The sequence below is a fragment of the Leuciscus leuciscus genome, assembly GCF_965113295.1.
Source record: "Leuciscus leuciscus genome assembly, chromosome: 6".
Lineage (NCBI taxonomy): Eukaryota > Metazoa > Chordata > Actinopteri > Cypriniformes > Leuciscidae > Leuciscus > Leuciscus leuciscus.
Genome location: NC_138730.1, coordinates 29,478,854 through 29,500,937, shown reverse-complemented (window position 1 = coordinate 29,500,937; position 22,084 = coordinate 29,478,854). Strand labels below are relative to the sequence as shown.

At 36.6% G+C, this 22,084-nt stretch overlaps 2 protein-coding genes and 1 long non-coding RNA gene across 6 annotated transcripts; all 3 read right to left on the bottom strand.

Annotated features, from left to right (window-relative positions):
- Window positions 1-66: 66 nt before the first annotated feature.
- On the bottom strand, window positions 67-14,863 carry ranbp9 (RAN binding protein 9). 3 transcript variants are annotated; one of them, XM_082172275.1, is made up of 14 exons: window positions 14,220-14,863; window positions 11,635-11,746; window positions 10,733-10,785; window positions 10,208-10,375; window positions 9,106-9,128; window positions 7,010-7,194; window positions 6,738-6,850; window positions 5,873-5,981; window positions 5,632-5,786; window positions 5,030-5,171; window positions 4,419-4,543; window positions 4,054-4,202; window positions 3,148-3,259; window positions 67-1,273 (listed from the first exon to the last, which is right to left on the bottom strand). In XM_082172275.1, the coding sequence occupies exons 1-14, from the start codon at window positions 14,434-14,436 to the stop codon at window positions 1,143-1,145; spliced, it is 1,794 nt and encodes a 597-aa protein (XP_082028401.1). In that variant the 5' UTR covers window positions 14,437-14,863; the 3' UTR covers window positions 67-1,142. The 3 variants fall into 3 exon arrangements, with proteins under 3 accessions (XP_082028401.1, XP_082028399.1, XP_082028400.1); XM_082172273.1 differs by having other exon boundaries at window positions 4,054-4,205; window positions 14,220-14,861; XM_082172274.1 differs by having other exon boundaries at window positions 4,054-4,205; window positions 4,419-4,540; window positions 14,220-14,861.
- Window positions 14,864-16,254: 1,391 nt separating this feature from the next.
- Window positions 16,255-17,001, bottom strand: rnf182 (ring finger protein 182; the record flags this gene model as incomplete). Its single annotated transcript, XM_082172279.1, has 1 exon — window positions 16,255-17,001. The coding sequence occupies one exon, from the start codon at window positions 16,999-17,001 to the stop codon at window positions 16,255-16,257; it is 747 nt and encodes a 248-aa protein (XP_082028405.1).
- A 1,190-nt stretch (window positions 17,002-18,191) lies between these two features.
- On the bottom strand, window positions 18,192-21,844 carry LOC309501890. Of its 2 annotated transcripts, XR_014207037.1 has the most exons (5): window positions 21,691-21,844; window positions 21,167-21,247; window positions 20,910-21,008; window positions 20,643-20,803; window positions 18,192-19,556 (listed from the first exon to the last, which is right to left on the bottom strand). It is a non-coding gene; the product is annotated as an uncharacterized lncRNA (long non-coding RNA). The 2 variants fall into 2 exon arrangements; XR_014207038.1 differs by lacking the exon at window positions 21,691-21,844 and having other exon boundaries at window positions 21,167-21,656.
- Between the last annotated feature and the right edge of the window lie 240 nt (window positions 21,845-22,084).

The following is a 22,084-nucleotide window of genomic DNA, read 5'->3' as shown; positions in this document are numbered from 1 at the left end:
TGCATACTTGTTACTTGTTTAACATCCGAACACTCACTGAAATGTGTCAAAACACAGTATATCTCGTTCAACTGGGTATTTATGTTTTATTACTGAAAATGATAAGACAGTGTTGATGACAATACTGTACCATTCTCCTTGGTTTAAAAGTACTGATGGTCTGAGGGATTGACTGGTAAACAAGAGAAGAAAAAACAATGGAGCAGGCTTGCCTCTCAGAGACTGGATATGACCTTAATTTTACCATGTTCCTGTCGCACATCCAAACTGCACAAAAACACAGTGCAGGCAACGATGATGAGAGAACGCCTGAATACGGACTTTTTAAAAGATGGAGTAAGGGATCAGGTGGATGAAAAGACCATTGACATCAATACAATTACAAATCAAAGTGTCCGAACATTGCATCAATCCTGCTGTGCAGTTGGCAGAGGGAGGGTGCGCTTGCACAAAAAAAGGGCATAACTCAAAGCTCACACTAACGCTCTATACTAAATACCACCACTAAAGATGACTCCAGCAGTGTTAGGTTTTCTCAGTTTAAATTTTTTTTTTTACTGTAAGATAACTAAATGTTTCACTCCTCCTGTTAATATAATTTCAATATTTTTCTCTTTTTTTTTTTTTTACGGTAAAGTACACAAGCTGAGACCTGAAAATAGCAGGGTGTTGACAGGTGGGACCTTAGTTATTCGGTCTCGCTCACTCTGCCAGCTTTCAACCAAGAACAAATATATCTTATATGCAAGTTTACTGATAATAACATTAATTATGTCATAATAATTTTCCTCATGCCTTGTAAAACAGGAAACAAACAATCAGAGCCTGCTGCACCCCCCACCCAACAACACCTCCCCTCCCCCAAAATAAAAAAGACAAAAGGAACAAAAACAAAAAAAAGACCTTAATGATTGGGGATTTTATCTGACTTCTAAGGACCCATCTCCTAATGTGTCTTTAGGCCCGGTTTAGGCCTGGGTGAGGAGGATCCAGTCTTATCAAGAGAGCCAGGATGGGTCTGGCCATGTGAAGGCTCAGTTCATCGGACCAAAGCTGGCCCCAGTTTATTTGGGAGTCTGGGATGGACTGGGATGATGAGGGCCTTTTTCACGTGGTCATTTATAGGGATGATTCTCCAGGGGTTAGTGCAGGTAATCATCCACTGATGCAAAGGCGCAGGATCCGCTGCCTGTGCGAGCCATGACGGACAGACACTGAGCTGCCTGGCCAACGGCGAGCGCCAAGGGAGGCTGCTTTGGCAGGTTATGAGTCTCTGCATGAAAAAAAAACAAAAAAACATTGATTGAATGCTGAAATGAAAACATTAAATGCTAATGTTAAAATTGTTAGATTCATGATAAACCATTATAAACAATAATATAAACTACAGTTCAAAAGTTTGGAGTCAATTAAAAATTATTTTATTCAGGAAGGATGCATTAAATTGATCAAAAGTGAGAAAGACATTTATAATGTTAAAAAAGATGTCTATTTCAAATAAATAACTTGCTATTATTTAAAGAATAATGAAAATAAAAGTATCGCATAGCATTGATGATAAAAATAAATGTTTCTTGAGCACCGATTCAGCATATTAGATTGATTTTTAAAAGATAATGTGACTGAAGACTGGAGTAATGATGCTTTGCCATCCCAGGAATAAATTATTTCAAATAGAAAGCCGATATTGTAAAGTCGGTTATTATAAGTCAATAATTGTATCCCTTAAAACTCATCTTTAATCATCAAAATGAATGAAAATTTATTTTTCTTCTTCTTTCTGAATGTAACTCTACACCCTTGCCTCATTTAATAAACACGGAAGATTATGCAAATTAGCCCTGTCTCCACTCTCTCATACCAGCTCAGAGATCCACTCGGTTGGTCAACTTTATTGAGGTAAACGCTGCAAAATGGTATCGCTCTTTACAACGTCAGACACATAACTAATTAATATGATTTGCCTTTCGCTTGACTACATCATCACACAGCTAATAATATGTTGCTAATGTTACATAAATCATGTTCCCGTTCTTCATCTAAGAGTCAGACAGTTGCCTTCTAAAAATCAGCATCCTTACAAACGCTTTGAACAACTTAGAACATCAGTGGAGAAAGGCATAGAGTTCATCATAACATCGTAATATACATTATATACATAATTCACCTGCTATATTGCTAAATGTACCGGATTTTTCCTATCAACAGAAAAAATATACCGGGATAACCTGGCTTCTCTTGAGACTCCCCTGCTTTGCAGCTTAGTTAATGATATGCTAAAGCCCGCCCGTATGTCGATGTGATTGGTTACAAGGTAGTTTGTGACGTAAGAAACACCGGCGATTTCAAACAGCGTTTTGAGACTGTCATTAGATCACTGCAGGTTTAAAGATAAAATACTCAACAATAGTGTTGAATTTGCACATGGCCTGTCTTAAAGCATATAAAAAAAACACCACATAGGCATATAAACAACATTAAAAACTTGATTTTCACCACAGGGGGTCTTTAAATTGTTGCACTATTTTACAATATACATTTTTTTACTGTATTTTTCATCAAATAAATGCAGCCTTGGTGAACATAAGAGACTTCTCTTAAAAAACGTAATAATATCCCCCCCCCCCAAACTTTTAAATGGTAGTGTACACCATTCAAATATAAACTAATACTCAAATGCATATCCCAGTGTGGCAAGGTGCAGAAAGTTATCAAGCTACACTGACAGCAAAAAAAGGCTCAGATACACGGGATGCAGTTTTAAGCACGCTACCAATATTGTATGAGCCTGACCTAGAGAGATGAGAAAAGAAATTAAATAAATGTATTTCATAATAATGTGTTTAAATTGTATTGCAACATTTGCATACTAACATGTGCAATTAGATAGTACTCCATGCAAAATATGTGTGCTTGTGATATGTGCAAGGACCCTTCCAAATGGTCCTGCAGTACCATGACTTATCTGTACTAAAGGGATATTGATTTTTATCAAAATACAGCATTATGTTGCTCACTTAGGCTTTTTCACTCGCTTAATTCTGAGCTTAGAGAGCTTTGCTCCGAGCTGAAAGAGTGCTGAATCATTGCGGTGACTAGGTGGAACTTAATTGTTCTGATTTAATAAAAGGTGGTAGGAAGCTGTACCTAATATTGCACTGTTGAGTGTAGAGCAGACAGGCTCTCTCTGGATGGAGTCTAGCTGGTAGCCCACGGGGCTGTTCCATGGATCTGAATATGCCAGCAAACTGAATGCATCCTGCAGGAATGGAGACAGTAAGAGGCTTTACCATAAAACACATATATCTTCATGTTTACTGTTCATTACCATCATAACTAGGGTTGGGTAGCGTTTTTTTTTTTATATACCGGTGCCAAATCGATACTTTTAAAACGGTACCGGTGCCTAAACTGGTGCCTGAACCAATAGCCTCAAAACGATGGTGAATGACATTAAATAACACCTTTTTTATTGAAAACAATAAAATAAAAAAATCTTAAAATGTAATATTAAAAGTGTAGAGTAAATATATAAATATAAGTAGTCTAAATACAAAACAACAAATTTACAATAAAACCTGAGCCACCTAACCCAAATACAATAATTTAACACTAAATAACACTACAGTATACTAATAACAGCAAAGTAGTCTGTATTCGGTATGCTATAAACCAGCTTTAAATTTCAGCAATTATTTACACATTTTTTGCCTTCTCTGGCCAAATACGACACCTCTCCTGACTTATTGCATGTCCTGCATAAGGTGAGCGTTATTTTAGAGCGCATCACCTTAAATGCCGTGACGCGAAACCCGTCGTGGGAGAACGCCGTCATTTACAACTGTGACAATGAGCGCTCAGGATCAACCGAAATCTGCGTTTTGATTTGGTCCGGATACATACCGGTTACTTAGGTAACTTTTCAATATCGGTGCTCGGTTTCTGTACCCAGCCCTAATCATAACCAAAAAAAATTCTAAACACCATTTAAATCATAAATGTGATTAGTTACAAACAGTACCTACATACAACTTTCAGAACTAGTGGAATTACCTTCAGCATCTTCTTATTGGCTGAGTTTTTTCCCCGTTCACGGCGCAAGAGTTCACTCATGCTCTGTAGCTCTCGGCCGAACTGGATCATCCTCTCGATGGCTGCCTGGCTCCCACCGCACAACTGCCTCTTAGACTGAGTGCTATCCACTTCTGTGTACAAAGCATTTAATCCTTTTAAAATGGCACACTGGATTCATTTGCACAACATAATTGGCCAAATGATTAGGAGTCACATGCACAGCATCAGTTTCATAATACAGATCACACAAGGGGAAAAAAAACAACCTTTGACCTCTTTACTACAAATCTCATTGCAGAGACACAGGAATTTAACAGAAGACTGAGCCCAATTAATCTACTCACCCATATCTGCATCACAATCCTCCAGCTCTGTCCCATGTGTAGAGCTGCCATTCAGAAATCCATTTGAAGAGGATTCAGACACTCCGTTTGAGAAGTGATCAACCTCCATCTCCACCTCAGTACTGCTAGGAAGAGTCAACAAGAGATTACAGGCTTATTCTGTGCTGTACAGTTATGTTCTTATATAATTTGCCCTTCGGTGTTAAAGTCGCGATCAAACAGAAGTAGTAACCGATCTTTTTTCTGTATTGTGAAGAACATCTGAGTGTAATAAATTAATAAAATAATAATGTAGGTAGGGGACTTGATTCTATCGATCGGTTTTGATTTTGAGACGTGGCCATTGCACTACAAAATGAATGCGAGCTTGAAGTCGATTGTGGGGGAATGGTGTTTAAGCAAATTAAATGATTGGAGAAGCACGCCATCCGTGACTACAGAGAAGTATGTAATTTCACCGGAAGATCCAGATGACTATTTGATTAAACATTACAAGGTCAAAAAAATTAAGCATATATACGGATGAATTGTTCACAATTAATCTATAACATGCATTTACAAAACAGATAGGATGAATTTTCCTTTCATCATTTCATGCCCTCTTCACATACCTCACGTTGGTCTGCTGGCCCCGACTGCCATTCAGGACACCAAGCTCGGGACTTGACAGGGCAGGGGGACACGATTTGTGACTGTGGGTCGAGGTGTGGCCTTTACTTGATGAAACTCCATTACAGTAATTACTATCCAAACCTGGAGACAGACGGAAAAACAAATGATCAGCGATAACGTCTCCTATTGATGATCAATGGGTCATTCTGGTCTTGTGTGTGGTTCTTAGGTACAAGGTATTTTTTGAAAACAAAGTCCCCCATGTCAAGACAATATTTGAAGGCCCTTCTATCTAAGCTGATACTTCTGTTATAATATGTCTGTTTAATGAATACATATTTATTTGTAGTGTTTTTAGCATTTTAAATTAAGATCATGCTTCTATAACTTAAGTAATTTTAAGATTTATTAGGGGCCCTCTAGAGGGTCTTGGGCCCCTGGTTGAGAACCATTAATCTAAATAGCTATTTTCAGTGAAGATTACGTCTTCGTAATATCTTTTTTTTTTGTAAGACTTTCATCACCCATGCAGGCTGAAGATATCAAAAGATACATTATACATTTTCTTTAATTCTTTTTAGTGTGTATGTAGTGCACGTGCCTGTCTGGTAGGCCTGGGAGCTGCTGGCTTTGTGAACAGGGCTGTTGAAGAGGCGAGGGGAGCCTGGGTAACTATCCTGTGACTTGGGGCTCCTCCCACCGAGACACCTGACCTCACTGTCAGTGCCATTCACCATCTCAATGAACTGCCTGACTCTGAAAAGAGATACGGACACATCATGTATACAGTATCTTCACAGGAGATGTGTCCATTCTTGTAAAACTGCACACATCATACTCACTTCAACATGAAGAGGAGGTCTGGGTTTTTCTCTAACAGGCTGGGATAAAGTTGTTGAGTGGTCTCTATAGCCTCTCCCATTCTGCCGGAAAGGACCAGCTTCTGGATCTCTGCAATCACAATCGTGAAGTCATTACTCTACATTGATTTCATGACTTCTTGAAAGCATGCATTGATGAATCATTCAGAATTAGTCCAGGAACTTTCAGTATAGGTACACTATGTAACATTTGACCCTCTAGCGGTTGAAAAACACATGCATTTTGAGGAAGTACATTGTTTTGGTTGTGACTATGCAGATCAATATGATTCTCCTACTGCTCATAAAACATTCACTACTAGGATTAATAGATATAACCAGTTTAGATAGAAAGGATCTCAAGCTGACTATCTGAAGACATTACTGTAGCTATACCCATTAATAGACACGGCACTTTCTTGAAAGTAAATTTCAGCACAGAACTACAACAAACCATAATGAAATGACCCTTCACAATAGATAATGCTTTACAATGAACTCTGTTAGAGAGCTACATATGGCAATTGCTCCATGTCAACCCTTCTCGCTTATTGTGACAAAGACCTAATGCCACTCTCACATGCATCATAGTAGCTGGAGCAACTTTTCTCTATTTAAGGATTTGGCGAGACACTAAACTATAAACACTTAAAAACTATAAAAACATAACGGGCTTACCATAGTGAATCAGAGTAAGACAAAAAATATTTTTGGAAGAGGGATTGATGGTGTATTGACTCATTATTTACATTTTGTTCATTTTGAACCCAAAAAAGTTACATAGTGCAGACCCAAAAAGGACTGACAGAGTCTGAACAGCCTATTTCTGTTGACTTGGGAGACTCACTCTGTCTATTTTTAATAGAAGCAAGTTCCTCGTGTACGGCTTGGTCAGTTGATTTGGCAAAGGCCTCTGCAGTGGCACAGTAACTGTGGTGAACCAGATATGAGGCCACCATTCTGGGAAGATAAGAAGAAAGCAAATAAGTCAGAAAGAGAAATGGAGAAAGATGCAGAAAGAAATAAGCCACTAGCACATACATTCATTACATCTGTGAAGGTTTTGAAACTATGTTGATGTCAACCTTATACAAATGCTCCAAATCAAAAAGTACTCACTTCTGAATCATGGCCTGCCATTCTCCTTCTCTTTCCCCAATGGGGAAACGGTCAATCTGGGCTTGGATCTTGGTTCTCCATTCACGCATGTAATCCTCAATATCAAAGACAAACGGATGCTGCCCGAAATTTGCGTCCACGACCTCCCCTGGGGTCTGTAGACCCACTGTGGGATACAGGTTGGGCTGAAAGCAAAATAATTGCAGTTAATACATTTTTGGGGTAATGATGTAAATGCAAGCACAATAAAAATATAGACTTTCTCATAAAACAAATGAGAGTAGCTTGAAAGAAACGATGGAAACGGGAAAAAGCAAATCTCAACTGCTTGATAGCTTGTAACATCACAAAATGTAAACTACAGTAGTCAACATTTGAAGTGGATCAAAAAAGTTAATCAAAGTTGTCCTAAGACAAGAACGGGTATTGTTCAAAATTCATGTGTAACTTTGATGAAAGGTTTTGAGCCACAAATGTTGACTACTGTAAATCATTGCCCAGCTCTAATCTGCTAAATGCGACTATAAAACAAAAAACCTTAACATCATGATTTTCTGTAAGCTGATTTGAAACCATGCGTGTTCTGAAAAGCACTATATACATAAATGTAACCTTGGTTCATGTGTATCATAGAAAAAACATCAGATTACAAATCGATGATTACAAAACTACATCATTTTTTTCTTTCCTTTAACACAATGCCAGGTTCTATGGCTATGTTGATGATGAGGGCCAGGTTTAGTTTTTCAAAAATAAAACTAAATAAGAAGTTTAAGATTCTTTTTTTCTAAAATCCTTAAGACTAAATTTGGATTTACTAAAAAACCTTTTCAAAAGTATCAACAGAATAAAACAAGTTCCTCAGGGGTAGAAGTATTACAGTCCAGCAAAATATGTCTAACGGACAGTAGATTCTTACAAGATCAACACTTTGACAAATTTTCTCCTGATAGTAAAATGTTTTGTGCGAGTCTTGAGTGTCCTATCTGGCATCATGTGTAAACAGCTTCATCCAACTACATAATTCAAATGTTGCTTCTGGGTCAGGTCAGGGGGCAGCCACATATTAGTCATTTTGTGGTGCTTTCTGTGCTCATGTTCCAATAGAGAGAAAGGTCAGGGCTGCTAAACTGACATACTTCACAGAAGTAGTCAGAGTAACATGAATGTTGGTCACCAGCCAACTGTGTTTTCTGCTCAATGGATTATTGTTTTAGCCCTAAACAGGCCTCTGTTCAGTCAGCGAGAGAAATGCTTAGGGGCTGTCAGTCCAACATCTTGAATGATGAAGAAAGGAAGGAAAGACAAAACAATAGCAAAAGGCTTCCTCTACAACATCTAAAAATGGAAGATTATTACAACAGTGAAAAAATATACAAGTGATCAATAACCACATGAACTACAACAACAACTCTGTAAAGCTACAAATGATGTATCTTGATATTTTCATGAAATATACATACATATATTGGAATGTAAACCAAATTTATTTATCTGATGAAACTACATAAAACATATTATAAACCACAAAATATACAATACCGTTTCAAAAGTTTGGTGCCCGTAAGATAAAAAATAAAAAATAAATAACACTTTTATTCAGTACGGACACATTAAATTGATCAAAAGTGACAGTAAAGATTTTTATAATGCTACAAAAGATTTTCATTTCAAATAAATACTGTTCCTTTGAACTTTCTATTCATCAAAGAATCCTGAAAAAATGTATCACAGCTTCTACAAAAATATAAAGCAACAAAATATTGATAATAATTCAAATCAGCATATTAGACTGATTTCTGAAGGATCATTTGACAATGAAGACTGTAATGATGTAATGATGCTGTAATACAGCTTTGACATCAGGAATAAATTCCATTTTAAAATGTATTAAAATAGAAAAGTTATTTTAAATTGTAATAATATTTCACAATATAACTATCATTTTTGATCAAATAATTGCATAAAAATTGCATTCTTTCAAAAAAATCTCATCAACACCAAACTTTTAAATGGTAGAGTATAATGTGGTATGATATAATATGGCAACAATCTTAACTTCAATATAAGAGGTGATTAAGAAAAGACAGCCTTACCGGTAAATCTGTAAAAGCTATCCCTGAAAGAAAGAAAAAAGATAAACAATTAATTGTTAATTAACTTTTAACTATGTAGGTTCAATATTTAACTGTGTGCATACATGGTGTGTTTATAGCCAAAATTGCTTTATACCTCCCATAAACTCCTTAATCATCCTAAAAGAAAAATATTATATTCCTAGTATTCCTAGGCACCATCTGTTCTATGTAAATTGATAAAGAGACAGGATGATACAAGTAGAATCACTAGGAGTTCGGCAGGTGGGAATTGTAGGGTTAATTTTCGTAGAACTACACAAGGGCAAAGAGCCTTTTCTGTTGAGGGCTCCAAAATCTGGAACCTGTTGCCAAATGAGTTTAAGGCAATACTTGAAATAAAGTCCTTTACACTGAAGGTAAAGCGGTGGTTTAAAATAAACCAGAACTGCACGCATATTTAAATGTAATTATTGTTTAGGTAAACATTTGTTTTATGCTAGAGTTGAAAGCTCCATTTTAATGTGTATAATTTAGGTAGGTATTTGAATGTCTATAAGTGACATATTGTGGTAGTTTTATTCTATGAGTAGTAGTTTTATTTTTTGTTTTTATTTTGTTTAGAAAAGCCTTTCTAGGGACCTGAGATGCAAATTAGCTCTTGCTATACTCTCTATGTGCAATACATATTTTCCAGTTTTGACTGGGATCATGTTTTTTTTGTACTGTCCCTATACAAATAAACTTATAAATAAATAAATAAATAAAATAATGTACATGTAATGTTAAAGTGCTCATTGAATTGATGGAGGAAACTGTACTGTTATTGAAACATCAGTAATAAACAAAGAACAAATAACCAAAGTTTAGTTGAGATGGGCTGGGCATTTAGGGTGTGTAATTTGGTTCACTTGGTCCAAACTTAGTTCATTTGGAAGCAGACCGAGACCCACCTTTTCAACGGTCTCGGTCTGCTTGTTTGGTGCGCACCAGGGTTCGGATGGCAGCGTTCACACTTATTCAAATGAACCACACTAACAGAGCAGTGTTCGTTTTAATCAAACCAAACATGCCAAGTGTGAACACACCCTTAATCTTAATATGCAATACAAATGTTTACTACCTAGACTGTGGCCATTCTTCGTGTAGAAACAGGTATTGTTGATGAGGTTCACACAGCAGCCAATCACATCGCCTGTTGTAAATGTGGGACCATAGGGCTGTCCAGTGCCAGAAGAGCAGAAGGAGTGGCCGTCGTCGCCATGGTAGCCATATGAGTGTTTGTCCCAACCTACGGGTAGAACATTGGGCACATCCTGTTTTTTTTTTGGGAACGATGTACTGTACAATGTATGTACTGCAAAAATACTAAAGAAAGAGCACTAAGAGTTCTAACTCTTATCTCTCTGCCAAGCTGCAGACTCACAGAGGAAACACCCAGGGTTTGTGAGCGTCAAGAAGGTGGAGAATCAAGTTAACATGCCCACTAATTGCATCTAAACTTCAAACCCTGTCTGTCTATAGTGATTCAGAAACAGAATGGGAGTCCTAGACACTTTAGGCACAAACAACCTGAAAATATGACATAGCTCATGTGTTACTAGCAATACAAGTACAGTGACTTCCCAACATCTGATAGTAATTTTACCTGGAAGTCTGTTCATGTTGACACCTTGAGCTGACAGACCAATCCCCATGTACCTGGTCAAAAAAAAAACAGCATTTATTTGATGTAAAAGTCTGTATTAGAGGAAGTTAAAATAGCTCACCCTAAAAACTTAAGGTGCACTCAGTAACTTTGTCCTAATTACAATCGTTTTATCCCTAAGGAAATGAACAGTATGATTGAAAAATGTTGAAAATCATACTTATGTGAGGCTGAATCTGTTATTTTAGTAACATTTTATTAATATTTTCTTTTTCTTTAATATTTATATAAAACTTTCAGTTTTTTTATTTTTACATTTTCATTGTAAACTTATTTAAACTTCATTATAATGTAGTTAGTTTTAGTAATTTTGATGTTTTAATTTTTTTTATTAGTTTCCGTTTTTTAAATATACATTTTTTTCCAGTTTTAATTATTTCATACATCAAGTTAAACGACATGAGAAATGTTGGGAACTTTGGCAACTAGCTGATATATAAAATAATGTATTTCATTTTAAGTCAACTATAATAACCCTGGACTGAATAAAACCTGTTTTATTTTACGCGGTGGAGGTCACCTCATGAGGGCTGCCATGTTGAGATCACATGACCAGATCACATGACCAGAACGACCATACTAATTTTATCTCAGTAAACCTCTCATTATCTGACATTTTCGCTCACAGAATAAATTAATCATGGCTGACTTCTAATAGAGCATTTCTACAAAGGCATTATTAAATGAAGACTTTTGCATAATGCTAAATCCACGCCAATAGGTGCCAATATAAATCCAAGATGATGTTATATAGCCCATTGCCACATCAACAAAAATTACTGAGTGCACATTTAACATTTCCCAGCAAAAAGTGATCTCAAAATACTGAATCCTTTACATACCCATCTCGTCCTTTGCTGATAATTTTCACCTCAAAGTAATAGACCCCGCAAGCAGCTGGAATAGGGTGTGTTGCACGGACAGAAGCCGCATCTTTCGGGGTCTTTCCATGACCTGGGTGACATAAACACAATAATTTACAACTGCAAGTGGATGGTGTCACTAACAAGGAGAACTGGAACATTTGTACGATTATAACATTGCCAGAGGTCATAATGGCAAAAAAAAAAAAAAAAACTTAGCAAAGTAATCAATGTTTTTGCTGTGAGAGCCGTATGCTTCAGGCTGATGATATTTTGCCTAGCAACAGAAAATAAACTGCACAATTGCTTTTTTAATTAATGTGAATATGCATTTCTCTATATTTGGGAATTTGCATTTATTATTGTCAACTTTATTGCATTTATTATTGTCAACAATTGCCCCTTTAAATTGCCACCTCATTCACCCATACTTCAGTTGCTATTAATTGAAATAAATTCTCAAACAAACATGGAAGTTAATTCTAAAACCTAGCCTAGTTGTAAATAATGCTCAAAATAAAACAAACACAGCAAAATAATTGTATGATATAGGGCTACTATATATATATATATATATATATATATATATATATATATAAAATGTCTAATGCCATTAAGGAAGATTTTGATGTTTTTAACCAAAACCACTTCATATTAGCTGCAATATTTAGCCTATCAACACTCACCTCTGAGACAGCAAATAAATATATTTAAAAGCTATAGGTCCCTAAAGTGCCTGAAGAGGCATTAAACCCATGATTAACACACAACTAGACAGGCACTCAATAGAATAGAACTAGCCACTCAGCCACTTAGGTTTACTTGATTATCCATACATAATTTTTTCAGAATAATCATATTAAAATGTGTATATATGTATGTGTATATATATGAATAAAATATGAACTAACATGCTTTTCGGGAATTTTACTTGTACATCTCTCAATCCTCTTTGTACTGCATTTCATTATCTGTTTGCCCCCTCTACAGACAGAGTATTAATCATAAAACGAAGCATTTAAATATCATCTTACAGACACATATTCCTGGGTCATATAGTATGACAACTTATATATAATAATTTTATGCAAGTAGTCTGCTATAGGCTATTGTTATAAAAAAAAAAAATCTCATTGATTTACGATACAAGCTATCAGAATTTCTTATGTTTTGGAACAAGTTAGCATTTTACTTTCTGGCCATATAAATAATAACATCTGCAACAAACGGCATATTTTTGAATAAAAAAATTCATTTATCTCTGAATAAAAAGTGTGTTGGCTCTAAATTCTCACTAGCTATATCATACTGTATGGGTCATAAAAAGCCTGATGTATCAAATATAACACAAAACATAAAACACTTGCAAAAATGTTTTCTTTTCTTTTACGCTTTGTCAAAAGACTCACTTAACTTACATTTCCAAAATATTTTATCATGATTATTATATCATATGTCAAGCTTATTTCATGTCAAATATGGGGCATTTTTGTCACTTGTGGTAACAGTCTTGAACCCCTGATATTAAGATTCATAAGCTTATGTAGCTTATACATTTAAGACATCTTGGCCTACTGGTAATTTAAGGCAGTATTCCTGAAACCTACCTGTCGTCAACTCTGGCTGGCCTAATTAATTCTGTGGCCTACCTTTATGACTCAGCTGAGGGAAATGGCAGACACCTCACTGGATTCAATTTTTATTTATTTTTTTAATAACTAATTGTGTTAATAAAATTATACATATATTACAGCTTTTCTTTATCTGATGAATTTCTTGTATACTCACGATGGCAGAAATCCTGCCTCTGCAGATAAACACACACACAAAGGCCTTGCTCGAGCTTATGCGACAGGCTCGATCAGTACCTAACGTACATCAGCTTGTGCGTATTAAGACATGGCATATTATACACAGATCATGTTGTCAAAGGAGTTGACAATGACTGCATTTCAGTAGCGAAACTCTATAGAGTAAGTTAGGAGCTTCCGGAAATGACTGAAGCATCTTTATAGCTCGCTGCTGAAACTCACCACCATCTCATTGCTAATAACAGTACACGAACTTTACACTTTCAAACTTAACACCTTAATCATTCATTTTCAAAGGCTATATGCCATATCTGTATACACACTGTTATGCATACAATATCATATAAAAGCAGTAAGTTAGTTCGATTAATAGATAATGCTGACTATTCAGGAATGGTGCTAAATAATGCTAAAGGGAGGCTATTTTTATTCAAACATGTCGTCTGTTAGTAGCAGTTAGTAATTCCAAGCAAAGTTTCTTGTTAACACTCGTATAATTATATCGACTAATGTGCTCGATGATCACTCAAGATCATCCCTGTTTTTAAATATTTTTAGCAGCTTTTGTGAATAAAAATGGGTTTGATTTGCACACAATACGAGTACGCAGAAGCTAATACAAGTGTCTTTTTAATATCACCGATCAGATACGAAACCTGACACGAGCTAACATGGCTAACGTTAATGCCTTAAACATTTAGCTGGTAAACAACTTGGTGTTTGTGTTCATCTGCTGCTGTTAGCCTTGGTTACCTTTGTAATGCACCCGGAGGTTGTTTTGAGACAGGCCGATGTAGCTGAATTTGTCTTTGGGGCTCCAGGATCTGGGCAGCGGGGTCTCCTGCTCGTTGACGGCCGGGTAAAGGCGTCTAAGCCGCTGGTTGAGCTCTTTTTCCTGCTCATTGAGAGCCAAGTCTCCGTGAACGACAACCGACATCAGAAACCCACAGCCCGATGACGGTCCTGACATCGCGATCCGATTCCTGCCGTCGATGCCAACAGCTTGCCAGCTATCTTTAGCTGGACAACTTTCTAACAGTGTCCAGTGGCTAAAGCGACCACTGTCAGACACCGCAGGAGAAGAGCCGCTGAGATTTCGGGGTTGTTTTATTCGCTGCTGACGCCTGGCTAGCCAGCCAGCTAACTGCGATTAGCCCGCAAACAGCCTCTCTGATGCGAGTTAGCAAGACGCTAGAGAATTAATCACGCCAATACAGCGAAACGGCAGCTTACAAAAACATAACAGACATCCAGAAAGTTGATCCTTGTTATTTAAGACGACATCCAGCCGATCGGACAGACTAAATCGGGTAAAAGGAGCAGAAAGACAGCAGCAGAAGGGAACCCCGATCTTTTGTTTGTTGTTAGTGTGAAATACAGCGTTCTGATTGGCTCTCTCAAGGTCCAGTCATACTTCCTCGAGGACTTGGTACATGACTAGATACAAGCTACCAATAACATGTCCTTCTTTCTCACTTGACTTGTTCTCCTCATAGTTGAGATGGCTGAGACAATGAGAATATACGTACACTTACCAATTACAATGTTTCGTTTATTTAATCATTTTCATATCATGGGACAATGCAGTTGTGGTGCAGATTAGGACCCCCTTACATCTCATTTCAGGTTGGGACTTTTCAGTGACTTCCATTGAGGTAATGAAATTTAAAATCCCCTACCTATTAATCTAACCCTCACATATTCCTGCTTTTTGATTTTTCATTAAATAATGTATTATTTTAACTATAGCCTAATGTGCCGCTAAACATAGGCTACATAACCTCACAACTTGATTTTCATTAAAACATCGGTTCTTCTTTATTTTTACATAAAGTAAGCTACTTCATTGACCATACCACATAAATTAACAATACAAAAAAATATTTATATTTTTATTTTTGTATTTATTTATTTTACAGTCCAAAAGATTTGTGGTTAAACGGTGTCAGTGCATTTAATCTAGTTGGGGCAGCATCAAAAGTTTTACAAAACAGAATATAAAATATATTTACATACAAAATATGTGACTAATAGTCTTTCCCAAACAAATGCATGTGTAAAAAGTGGAATGTAATGATTTATCATGATCTGATGTTTTGATTTTCCATTTTTAAAAAAATTTTTTTTTACAGCTCACACATGTAATGAAAGCTGCATCTGACGTCTTGGTTTTACCATTTGATTTGGGATGTAAAATACTTTATACAAACTGTATAAAGTGCATTCTCCAACATTCTTGTGATATACATTAATGTTTCATTCATACATTTCTGACAAAGTGTAAAAACATATGCATGTTAGTTTCTTCATTCTTCACATGCATTTCTGTTCCAAATGAAAAATGCCAACATCAAACTAATTCACTATTAAAATATGTGGCCTACCCATGATTCAGTATGATATGTTATATTGCAAACACCCAATGACTTGCATATAAAAAAAATTATTGTATGTTAATTATTCTTACAAAGAAAATGTACATCAGTAAGCCTATAGAGTTATTGAACTGACCATTTCAGCCACTCCTGGAAAAGGCACATTCAACAATTATATACAGATATATGGTGAATATATTGTTGATGTGGATACCAGTATTAAGTATTCTAATATGACTTTGATTTGTATGATGCTAAATTAAATCTGTGCACTTTTATTGTTTGTATTTTCCGTTCACTGTAGCCTAAATTGTTTATCCATGAGCAGGAGAATTCACTAGTTTCCACAAACCGACAGGACCATTAGCACATCCAATCATCAAATATAACAGTTACACTTATTGCTTTGGTCATTATGGTGGCACACAGTCCCAAAACTCACGACACAAGCACTGGCAAAGGCCGTACACCATAACAATGAGAAGACTGACAGGTACCAGACTGACCATCAACACCCCTGTTGTGGTATGCTGCATGATAAGCAGGTAGACCCCTAGAGGCAGTGAGCTGAAGTACAGAAGCCCCAGCAGCCAGACCAGGACACGCGCTGAGGTCTGGCACAACAGGGCCGCACAGTTCCACACTGTCCATCTATTGGTAACAGAGGCCATTGAGTCCAGGCTAGAAGAGCGGTAATCCCTCCCCGGAGCTGGAATAGCAGACTCCTGCCGAGGCTCCATAATGGTGATCACCACGTAATTGGAACGAATCGAGGTGGGGGAAGCTGAAGCAGAGTGTCCCACCAGGGAGCTGAGGCATCTGGGACTGAGAAGAATCTCGCCTTGGGATTCATTCAGGTTCTGATGTTTCCGTGCCTGGACGGACAGCAGCGCTGACACCAGGTTATACTCATCTGGTAGACTATCCACGGCTTCTCTGGGAAGGTCCGTGATGTAGCGGCAGAACGGACAGACCACTGCGTTGGGAGAGGATTCGCCTAAATCGAGGATTTTTGCAAGGCACTTGGCACACAGACAATGGCAGCACTCGAGGACCTTGGGCCGTCGACTTGATAGGCTGTATGCACAGTAGCAGATCTTGCATTCCAGTTCCTCTGTGGTGAAGCAACCCTCCACATCCTCCGGGAGCTGTCCCATCATGTCTCCTTCCTCTCAACGGTTTCTCATCGGCTGGTTGTAATCAAAGCTATGTGGGAACATGGTTGCGAGGCAGCTGCTGGGTCAGTCCTGGTGTCTGGATGGTGTCCTATGCAGAACGGGGCATTGCCTTCACTGTGCCAGAGAGGCTCTGGACGGGTTTGTGCTGAGGAACCTTTCATGCACTGTGTGGAAGGGTGGGGAGAGGCCACTACCGAAAAGATAACTGTTAACACAGCAGTAGAGAACAAACACTACAGCAACAAAGCAGGCCCTGTAAAACCAGGGCTGGAATTTTCTAGCCAGGGCTTTTGTTGCCACTGAAATTCAGTCCAATTAGTGGCTCCACACTTTCTGGTACACAGTGCTGATTTTGCTTGCTCAATGCAACACTATTCCAAAAAAAAGGAAGCTATATTTGTCTGAAATTACTATATGTTCAGAATTAACAAAAATATAAAACATTTTAAACTTATTTTAAACTTGTTTCAAATTGTAATTTTGAATACCAGCCAGGTCAGCAGTACAGTTCATTGTGCAACATATAAAATTAGGTCATTGCTGTTCACTGAGCCTGTCTCTCAACGTCAGGTATTTCTGAGAATTTATCATGTGCGATGAGAATTCACTGACATTTGATTGACATTTCTTCTCTCTCTCTCTCTCTCTCCACACACACACACACACACTGTAAAAAAAAATTTGTTCACTCAACTTACATTTTTTAGTTATTTTTTTGCTTTGACTCAGTTAAGTTTTATTGACTTAATCTACTAAGTATGTTCAACTTAAAAAGTTTAGTTGACATAGTTAAAATAGTTGAGCCAACAACTTATTTCAAGTTACCTGGACTTGTAAAGATTAGTTGAAATACAATAACTTACATTTTCAAGTTACCTGGATTTGTAAAGATTAGTTGAAATACGATAACTTACATTTTCAAGTTACCTGGACTTGTAAAGATTAGTTGAAATACGATAACTTACATTTTCAAGTTACCTGGACTTGTAAAGATTAGTTGAAATACAATAACTTACATGTTCAAGTTACCTGGACTTCTAAATATTAGTTGAAATACGATAACTTACATTTTCAAGTTATCTGTACTAAAGTGTATGTTCATTGAACTTAATTTAGCATATTTTCTCAACTTGCAATATAGCACACTCAACCAAATAAATAACAGATTTTTCCATACAAATGGTTTTATTGTTCCTTACAAATCAATAAATGTTAAGAATAAACAACATATTCAAAGGAATACAATTATATCACAATTGCATGAAGTTTAAAGATAAAAATGTATTTGAAAAATGCATAGAAAGTGTATTCATGTGGGATTTTTTTCATGTTTGTACAAGTTTTCAGCATTGATGACCTGACATGCATTCTCATTGCTTAATTTTTTTAAATTTTACTTGGCTAAAACATATATTAAGATTTCATGTGTTTTAAAGTTATTTCACAAGGGGGTATATTTATGTGAAAAATCTTAGTCTCAGTTCACACAAAAAAAGTTGCTCACCTGTTAATACCTGTTAATACTTTCCATTGTTGGTAGACAAATGAAGATCTTTTTAATAAAATCGGTGAGCTTTCTGTCCCTCCTTTGACAGCCTAAGCAACTAGCACTTTCAAGGTCCAGAAAAGACATCCTTAAAGTAATCCAAGTGACTCCAGTGGTTTAACCTAGGTTTTATGAAGCATTGTCAGTGTTTCATTCCATTTTATTTATTAAATAGTTTTCTCCATCAAATGTTTACAAGAACATAGCAGCACATGATTCTTGTGTCGACGCGAAAGCTGACACTGCTGCATGTAAACAAATATATAAACCACTGACGTCACTTGGATTACTTTAAGGATGTCTTTTCTGGAACTTGAAAGTATTAGTTGAATAGGATGTCAAAGGAGGGACAGAAAGATCAAAGATTTCATTTAAAAAAATATCTTAATTTATGTTTCAAAGATAAACAAAGGTCTTTTAGGTTTGGAGCAACATGAGATCTAACATTTAACAAAATAATTTTAATTTAGGTTAAACTAACACTTTAAGATTTTTCACATTAATAATACCTCTTTAACTGTGAAATAACTTTAAACCACATGAAATCTTAATATATGTTTTAGCCAAGTAAAATTAAACAAAGTTAAACAATGAAAATGATGTCAGGCCCTTGATGCAGAGAACTTGTAAAAACATGGGTAAACAAAAAAATACAGATGAAAACACAGGCTCTTTGTAGAAATACCTTACCTCAACAACATCTTTAATTCAACAATGTATTTTTAAGAGAGTGCACTCTTGCACTGCAGGTATCAGCTCCAATGTTCATGAATCACCTCGAAAGTGTATCTGAGGTGTTTTCTGGGGTAGTTTATGTTGAGAGCATAAAGCAATGTCATTTGTATGTCACCAAATCCTCGCAGAACAACTACTTCCTCGATTACAAGGGCCACATCACTAGAGTTGCATGGAATTGGGTCTATCACATCTTCCACCACTGCGATGATTCCTAGAGTCATGCCCCGATCATATCTTCTTCGGAATCTGTGTGCTGTATTAAAAAATGACAAACTTCAAAATGTGCTTTCACACATACAACACTGAAGCTCAACCACTTAAACACAACATGAGTACACCAAGTCTTATTTAGTGTTCCGAAGAAGATTAAAGGTCTTACAGGCTTGGAACAATATGAGGGCGAGTAATTGATGAGAGAACTTTCATTTTTGAAGGAACTATCCTGTAAAAAACCTTTAAACTGAGAGACTTAGGTCAAATACTATACACTGTGAATAAACGGAGGCATTTTGCATCTGTACACTAAATGAAGCATTATAAAATGTTACAATCAAGCTACAATATTTTAAGGCCTAAAGAAATTGATTTCACAGGGGACTTTTTTCTTCCAAAATGTAATTTTGATTATCAAAGATAAAACTTAAAGGTGGTATCAGCGATTTCAGGCCCAAACATAAATGATCACATTCATCTAATATTTCCTAACGATCCGCTAGCTGCCCGCCCCATAAGCATGCTGTCAAAAAACCGCGTCTCTCTAGGTAGCCTAGGCTCTGAGATCTGCACACAAAAACAGTTGGTATCAACATCACTCAAAACCAAAATAAATAGTGTTCCAACCAATCATCGACAGGGGCGGGTGTTGTGAGGTTTTCGCGTGCAGCCGTCATAGGCAGCCGTGCACGAGCGCAAAACCTCACAACACCCGCCCCTGTCGATGATTGGTTGGAACACTATTTATTTTGGTTTTGAGTGATGTTGATACCAACTGTTTTTGTGTGCAGATCTCAGAGCCTAGGCTACCTAGAGAGACGCGGTTTTTTGACAGCATGCTTATGGGGCGGGCAGCTAGCGGATCGTTAGGAAATATTAGATGAATGTGATCATTTATGTTTGGGCCTGAAATCGCTGATACCACCTTTAATATGTCATTATAAAATGATTGACTAGAAGGTGACTAATTTTAATTTATTTTAAATACGCATTAACAAATGACATATTACTTTTTTCTTCAATATTTTGCAGCACTAATAAAAAATATGCACGACAACAGAAATGGCAAGAAAGGAAGTGCCCATAATGTTTATGAAAAAAATACAGTAGAAATATATGTACTTACATTTTTATCTAGGCTGTCCATTATGGTCCTCATTTCAGCAATGTCAGCAAAGTGCTTGAACGGTAGACACAACAGTTTTGGTAGATGCCAGTCAAGACCCTCATAAAAGGACTTGCTCAGGTCCAGTGAAATGAGCATGTTGAATTCTGCACTGATCTAAACTAATATTAAATGACACAAACATAACAGCAGCATGTTAAACAACACTGCAAAATAATATATCTACATATTCATCTAAACACCATTTTCAGCAGTGTAGGACTTTACCTGTCTCTCACAAAAAAAGAACCGGCCACCTCTTTTTCCATAGCAGATACTGGAGGATCCTTTTTTAACTCTCCTGTCTGCCTGTAATGCCACAGGTCTCTGAGAAAGCATAAAGATCACAGTTCAACGTAAAAGCTGCAGCACAGAGCCGGACAGATTGTGTATGGTCCCTGGACAAATGTATTTTTTAGAGCAAACTCAGTTCTAAATGAACACACACAGTCTTTATAGATGCAGGGAAGCAGACAGTTACTTACATGATGGCAGTGCTTCAGCTTGTAGTGCCTTCTGACAATGCGTTCATTGGTTGTCTTGAATAAACAGAACTTGCTGCTCCACTTTATTGGTCAAGGGCAAAAGAAAAGAACAATTAAGTCAACTAACATTTAATAAACCGAGTACACATACACAATCAAGATCAAGACTAGATCAATAATAGTTTATCACCAAATTTGTGGATATATATTTATTGACATTACTATTAAGACCTTATTAGGACAGTATTAGCTGCTAAGCATTTCACTAGTTCTGGGGAAAACACTGCGATGGTTAAGCGGTTGCTATAGTTACATAATCTCCCACAATAAACTAAACATAACTGACCACAGTCTTTTAAGTTCGACATTTAATAAGTAAAACTAGACAGTTGTACAACAACTTTTCAGTTATGGAGCGTCCATCTCGAACACCGGAGGATTCTGATAATCCTGCCGCACCACTCACATAGTTTTACATTAAATTAACGTTACATTATTTGTCAGCTCGTTGTTGTCGTACTCACGCGTCGACGCTGCTTTGCCTGAATGGTGATTAGACTTGCTGATTTTGGCGCAAATAACTTGAACATGAGAGTGAACAAACATGGTAGAAATGCGTTATTTTTCACGACATGCTTTTCCCGCTCTCTAGGCTATTTTATCATTCATCCATATATCAGTCTCTCTCACATAATTAATATATATATATATATATATATATATATATATATATATATATATATATATATATATATATTAGCCTATGTAACTTAACGTTAAACTGGTAAAACTGGTAAAACTGGATTAGCAACAGTCCAATGTGATCTAGAAACGTTGATATTGAACAATACATGGATGATTACTTCATATGTCATTTTACAAGTTATTACATCATATTAACGAATATTTACTTACCAT